Source organism: Bison bison, unplaced genomic scaffold, assembly GCF_000754665.1.
Source record: "Bison bison bison isolate TAMUID 2011002044 unplaced genomic scaffold, Bison_UMD1.0 scf7180017864248, whole genome shotgun sequence".
NCBI classification, from domain to species: Eukaryota; Metazoa; Chordata; class Mammalia; order Artiodactyla; family Bovidae; genus Bison; species Bison bison.
Window position 1 is genome coordinate 182,348 of NW_011494820.1, and position 6,924 is coordinate 189,271.

The 6,924-nt window shown below is 62.3% G+C and overlaps 1 protein-coding gene across 1 annotated transcript in view; it reads right to left on the bottom strand.

Moving 5' to 3' along the window:
• OBSCN (obscurin, cytoskeletal calmodulin and titin-interacting RhoGEF) overlaps positions 1–6,924 on the bottom strand; it is a 225,824-nt gene that overhangs the window by 79,546 nt on the left and 139,354 nt on the right. The window contains exons 23-32 of the mRNA XM_010847289.1: positions 5,289–5,573; positions 4,869–5,135; positions 4,436–4,705; positions 3,125–3,391; positions 2,580–2,846; positions 2,278–2,390; positions 2,016–2,169; positions 1,671–1,832; positions 1,448–1,552; positions 339–697 (exon numbers count right to left, since the gene is read on the bottom strand). Of these exons, the coding sequence (XP_010845591.1) occupies positions 339–697; positions 1,448–1,552; positions 1,671–1,832; positions 2,016–2,169; positions 2,278–2,390; positions 2,580–2,846; positions 3,125–3,391; positions 4,436–4,705; positions 4,869–5,135; positions 5,289–5,573 (2,249 nt within the window). The remainder of the gene's footprint in view (positions 1–338; positions 698–1,447; positions 1,553–1,670; positions 1,833–2,015; positions 2,170–2,277; positions 2,391–2,579; positions 2,847–3,124; positions 3,392–4,435; positions 4,706–4,868; positions 5,136–5,288; positions 5,574–6,924) is intronic.

The following is a 6,924-nucleotide window of genomic DNA, read 5'->3' on the forward strand; positions in this document are numbered from 1 at the left end:
GTGGACGAGGGCCAGTCAGTGGGGCAGTCCCACGGGAGGGTCGCGAGCCCCGCCCCTGCACCTCTGCAGGCCCTGCTCCTGGGAACAGACTCTCTCGAGCACAGTCACATCCTCTTGGGAGCACCCTGAGGCCACCAGTCAGGCCCTTCTCAGAGTTGTGTTCAGCTCTATGCAACCCTATGGATTGTAGCCTACCAGGCTCCTCCGTCCATGGGATTCTCCAGGCAGGAATACTGGAGTGGGTTGCCCTGCCCTCCTCCAGGGGATCTTCCCCACCCAGGGACCGAACCCAGGCCTCTTATGTCTCCTGCACTGGCAGGCGGTTCTTTACCACTAGCGCGACCTGGGAAGCCCGAGCCTCCAAGTGCCAAAGGCCACAACCCTTCTCCTGGGGAAAAAAGGAACAGCTTCCACCCGGCCCAGCGCAAACCTTCTACGAAGAACTGTGCACTGGTCTTCACGTCGCCAGCATCACACGTGTAGGTGTCCTCGTCCTCGGGCTGGACGGCGTTGATGACCAGCTTGCGGTAGAGGCCGTCACTGACCATCTCGTACTTGGCTCCGGGATGGAGCTCCACGCTACCCTTGAACCACCGCACCTGGGCACTGGCCCTGGACATCTGGCACTCGAGCACGCCGCGGTGCTTCTCCATGGCGATCTTATCCCGCAGCGGGCGGAGGATGGACACAGGCAGCTCTGGGAGTATAGCCCGCGGGGTCAGAGTGGGCACAGTGAGCCCAAACCCCCAGGACGGGGTGCTTGGGCTGTGCATCTTCCCACCAGCCAACCTGGGACCCCATGCTCAGGCTAAAAAGAGCCCAGCGCCCCGCCCGCCAGAGCCAGCAGGCAGCGCAGCAGAGTCTCACCCTCAGGCTGGCCTGGGATGTGCTGCTCACCTCTGACCACAAGGACTTGTCCAGGCGGCCCTTGGCATGTGCGTGCCTGCCCCACCCAGACATCCCATCCATCCCCTCGCCACACGGCCTTACCCTCACCCTGCACACCCCGAATCCTCTGCACCCTGTCCCCTCCATACGTATCCAATACCCGGGCCCCTACCTGCAGCCTGTTCCCAGGCCCTTTCTCCCTCCTGCCCCACCGTCACCTTGACTGTCACCAAGGTCACCAGACAAAAGGCTTGTACGCTCACCTCCTGCCGGGGCCTCACACCCTTTCTCTCCAGCATTTGCTGAGGTCCCAGGAGGGAGAATTTACTGGTAACTACATGTTCAACAAAGAAGGAGACCGCAAGACTGCCTCCTCTAGTCCACTTTCTTCCTGCTGAGGAGGGAATACCCATTTCCCTCCTCCTGGGTCATTTCTAACCTCATTCCGGGAGGGACCCCAGGACAAAGACAGCGGGCCTTCCAGCCCCGTAAGACTCAGCACATGTACTTGTCCACAAAGACGCTGTCCAGCCCATGCCTTGTTTGGGGCTCCCATTACCTTTTACTCGGAGCTGGGCTCGCGATTCTGCATTTTCCGCTACAAACTTGATTTCCCCTGCATCTTCCACCAGGACCCTCCGATAGATGAGAGTGTATGTCCTTCCTGGGGACAAAGCCCACTCAGGACTAAAGGGCAGGGTGGCCCGGGGATGGGGAGGGGTGGCCTGGGGGCAGGAAGTGGGGAGGACCCCTGCTTTGGGCCCCCACTGTCCCCGTCTCACCTTCCTGGCGGATCCTCACGTTGTCACTGGGCCGCAGCTTACTGCCCTCCCAGAACCACTGCGCAGGCACCTCGTCGTGGGAGACCTCACAGGAGAAGGTGGCGCCCTCTTTCTCCACCACTTCCACATCCTCCAGAGGCCTCACGATCTGCACATTCCGGCCTGGGGCACAGAGCAGGCCCTGCTACACCCCGAGGCACAGGCGTCCTATCTGACCACCACCCCCGGCCCAGCTTGCTGACGGGGTACAGGCTGGGCACAAGGGCAGAACCAGAGGGCCAAGCACTTGCTGGGGGTCGCAGTAGGGGGCCAGGAGGTCCTTGCAGCCACCCGCCCAGCCCTCACCTTGCACCTTCAGGGAGGCCGAGCTCTGAGCATCGTGGGCATCGCACACATACACGCCCTGGTCTCCGAGCTCACATCGGTAAATGACGAGACTCCTGCAGGCCCCCTGGGCCATCATGCCCATGGTCTTGCTTACCCGCAGCTCCACGTTGTCCTGTGAAGGAACGAGGCCGGGTCAAGGGCTGGCACTGCCCAGCAGAGCGGTCTGACACTTGCCCACCCCTGGTGAGAGGCAAGAGGGGGCAGAGGAGTTTGCGGGCACCTTCAACCAGCGCACATCCACATTGGGGCGTGAGAGCTCACAGTCCAGGGCCACCTTTTCCTTCTCTGTGGCCACCACGTCCTGCAGAGGGCGGACGAACTTCACAGGCAGCTCTGGGAAGACAGGAGGGAAGTGCTGAGAAGCAGGGCCTCCGTGCGGGGCAGAGTCTGAACTGGCTGGAGTCACTCAGCTGGTTTTAGGAAGGAGTCCCCTCCCCTACAATGCCCCACCTGCCTCCCTGGCACCGTAGGGACAGGGGCAGGCACCTTGGAGTGAGTGCTGCCCCACCCATAAGCACCCACCAGTGACCACCAGATGAGCAGAGGTGTGCACGCCCTCCGCCCTGAAGGCCACCAAGCCACCGTCCTGCCGCTGTAGCCGTGACAGCGTGAGGGTGTGTGTGGGGCCGTGCACCGCCAGCTGGCAGTTGGGTCCTGGCTGGAGCCGAAGACCGTCTCGAGTCCAGTTGCCCTCCACATCAGCGTGGGACAGCTCTACTTCCATGGTGGCCGTGCCCTGCTCCTGCGCCTCCACAGCCTGCAGGCCCCGCACGAGCCGGACCTGGCGCACTACGGGACAAATAAGGGGAAGGATGAGCCACTGCAGCAAGACCCTGACCCTCGGGCCAGCCCTTGTCATGACCCCAGGGAGCCTCACGGTGCCCTGTGGGGGAGGCCTCCCCGCCCCTCACTCCCTTCCCCTCCTCCCCGGCCCCTGCCAAGTGCAGGGTCTTCTTCCCTTTTCCCCCTTTCCCAAGGCTCTGCCCCCAGATGGAGGTCCCCTCTCCTTCTACCCTCTCTACCTCCTCAATGCTCAACCCTTGGACCAAGCTCGCCTAGCTGCTCACTTTCCACAGTCAGCTTGGCCTGTGTCTTGTCGTCTGGTGTCTCGCAGCCGTAGAAGCCACGGTCAGCGAAACCCACACCGTGGAGAACCAGACGGTGACGTGCACCCTCGGCGTGGATCTCCACTTTCTCGCCCGACGCGAGTGCTACAGCATTGCGTGTCCACTTGACCTCCGGCCACGGCCGAGTCAGCTCCACCTCCATGGTCACTGAGCTCCGCTCCTCCACGGTCTGTGGCTCCAGCTTCTTTCTGAACAACACTGGAGCCTCTGCAGTCATGAGAGAAGGAGATCACCAGAGCCACTGTTTACTCTCGGAAAAGCAAGGCAGAGGGACCCGGCCCCTGACCCCTAGCCAGCAGACCTGCCCTCCACCACATTCTGACTCCGAGCTAGGGAAGACCTTGGCCATTCTCAGCGCTCAGCTGCACGTGTGCGCAGGTATGATTTTATGGGTGGATAACAGCACTTCAGCTGGAGGAAGGCATGGCAACCCACTCCAGCATTTTTGCTTGGAGAATCCCATGGACAGAGAAGCCTGACAGGCTACCGTCCATGGGGTCACAGAGAGTCAGACATGACTGAGTGACTGAGCACACACACAACCACACTTCAGGAGGGCTTCTTCTTGCCCAGTCCCCCTCCCACCCACTGCTCCCCTCTTCTGAACACCCTCCTGCCACGCCCATAAGAGCCTGAAACTCCTCAGTGCTGCTGGTGAGCAGAAGCATAGGGACACAGAGAGCTCTTGAGACAGGCAGACTCCGAGCCCCCAGACCAGCTGCACCCTGTTCAACTAGGCCCTGGGTGCACCACATTAAGGAAGAGAAATGTTTGAGTCCTCCTCCCAGACTCAGGTTGTGCCATGGGCAGAAGTGAATCTGACCATTTAACTCCCTTCCTCATGAGATGGCTTGGCTCCCCTGGGGTAAAGTTCTGGTTCTCCCCACACAACCTGGCTTCAGTGAGCCAAGCGCATCCCCATCCCCTGCATATGCTTGCCCACCTTGCCATCTCTCCCACCTCTGGGCTCAGCAAGGGTCCTTTCCTCTAGGAAGACCCCCTGGATCACGACCTCTGCCCACTCTCCCTCCAGGTGTGCACTGCAAGAGTTTACCATCTCCCCTTCGGAGCAGGTGCCTGGCCCCATGGTCCCACTCTGCAGCTGATAAACCCACATCCTCTGAAGTCAGCCCAAGGTGCTGGATCCAGGCTGGCAGCAGGGTGTATCAGTACAGCCATCTGGGAACCAGCTCACTAGGAGAAGCTGGTACAAAAAGCTGTGGTGCCCTCCCTGCCGCCCCACAAGCTCACCTCGGACCCGGAGGGCAGCCGTGGACTGGATGCCCTCAGCCTGTGCAGTGACCTGGCCGGCATCCTCCAGGGCCAGGCTTAAGATGGTCAGGCTGTGGCTGGCACCCTTCTGCGAGATGAGAAACTTCTCACTGGACTGTAGTTGGACACCGTCTCGGAACCATGTGACCGCCACGTCGCTGGGGGTCACCACGCACTGGAAAGTGGCCTCGCTCCCCTCCTCCGCAACCACCGCACTCAGCCCAGACGTGAACTTGACCACGCGGGGTACTGTGGACAGGGGCTCCACTTGAGATACAGACAGGATAGGCGGGGCCTCCCCCTCTTGCAGACTCCGCGGAAGGACACCTCTTCCAGGAAGCCTCCCAAGAATGCTCCGCCGAGCTACCCACCCTCCCCGGCGACTCAGCCCGCAGACCTGGCACACGCATACCGATAACAGTGAGCATGGCGCTGGTGTGGTCGTCGCGGCTCTCACACACGTACTCCCCTGCATCCTCTGCCCGCAGGCCCGACACCGTGAGCGAGCGCCGAGGCCCCGCAGCCGCCATCTGGAAGCGTTTGCCAGACCGGAGTGGCGTGCTTCCGCGGCGCCACACCACCTCAGCCTGCGCAGGGCTCAGCTCACAGACCAGCGTCACCGTGCCGCCCAGATCCCCGCTCACGGGCTCCAGGGGGCGGCAAAACTTGGCAGCCACCTCTAGGGGAGGGGAGGGGATGTCAGCCTGGCAGGGTTCAGGCCGCGGGACCAGCTCCGAGCCGCCTGGTTGCACGCCCGGAGCCGCACCCAGTCTCCACTCCAGGATGCTGCCAACAAGGGGTTCCCAGAGGACCACCCCATGGAGCTGCTCACCTTCCACCTGTACCGGGAAGTCCTGCCCCTCTGTGCCCACGCGGCAGCTGTAGACAGCACTGTCCAGGGTCTGTGCCCCACGCATGGTCAGGGTGTGGGTGTCCCCTAGGCTGGCCATCTCGTGCCGCTTGCTGCGGCGAATCTCCACACCATCTTTGAACCACGTCACCGTGGCCACAGACGGCGTGGCCAGAGTGGCTGTCAGGATGATGTCCTCGTGTTCCCTGACCACCAGCGGTTCCCTGCGTCTGGGTTTCTCTGGGGCCGGGGGCTCAAACTCCGGCTCTGGGCAGGGGGATAACAAAGGAGCATTAGACAGGGGACCCTCTCACCCTTGACTTGAATACCAGCCCCCTCCGGGCCACGCGGTGGGAGACTTGAAATGAAACTGCCTAGGCTGTCCGCCTCTCCACCCCGGCCTCTCTTCTGAGCAAGCCAGCGAGGAACGCCTCAGGGCCACACTCCGCCTGCCAGGCACCATCCAGGCTCCCAGGGGCAGCACAGGGCAGTGAGGAGGAGCCACCTGGGACCACAGGCCTGGGGGCCACAAGCTCTGTCCACCAAGAGCTCAGAGTCCAGGATCCCTGCCCCACCCCAAGGGGCGCTGGGCCCCACGAGCAGCTAAGGCAGGGAAAGCGGGGCACATAATGACCCTGATGCAGCCTGGGGCTGGGCCAGCATTCCAGAAGGGCAGGATGGAGCGGGGACAGGAAGGGCAGCAGAGGAGGACAAGCTCAGTAGAGGAACCCCCTGTGGGGAGGGGAGAGGCCAGGCAAAGACTGAGACTGTGAAATAGCCTGAGTGCCTCCAGCAGCAGGGGAAAGGCCAGGGCCGAGAAGCGGGAGAGGGAGACCCTGGGAGGGGGCCTAAGAGGGTCCCTGTGAGGGCTGATCCAGGGGACCGCCTGGAAAGACCATGCTGGCTGCAGGATCAGATGCCAGGACCACAGCTGGGGACAGAGACAGGGTCATTGAGCTCAGGACTCCGAAACCCAGTGATGTCACCAGGAGCAGGAGGGACAGGAGCAAGCAGGCAATATACCGGCTTGGCTCAGGCCCAGGACAGAATGGGCATCTGAGCAGAGGCCAACACAACAGGCTGACCTAAATACAGCTGGACGGTCAGGGGCCCGAGCCAAGACAGGGGCGCCAGACCCAGTGAAGGCAGGGGTGTTCAAGGCCAGAAGTGCCCCAGAGCAGGGCTCCACAGCTGCCCAGGAAGACTTAATATGGGAATAGTGCCCCCTGCTGACCACAGACAGAGAATGGCCATTTCAGCAGCCTGCAGATGGCTGAGAAAGCCTCTGTGGCAGGTTTCACACTGGGAAAGGTATGGATGTGGCGGAGAGAAGCGGGAATCTGGGGGAGCAGATGTCAAGAGTGTCCTGGACTCGGGGCTCTGGCAGGCGTCCTGCCACTCAAGGGCCTTGCAGGGAGACAGAGCCCTGGAGCTGACTGCATCCATGGAGAACCCAGCAGAGGACCCAGCATCCCCCGCACTCACACCCCCCCACCCAGCCTTGGCACCCACCTGTGACATCCAGGTGGAAGGAGACCTTCTGGCCCCTGGCCTCGCAGCTGTACTCCCCGGCGTCCGCCTTGCCCGCCTGCTGCACCACCAGCTGCCGGGTGCAGCC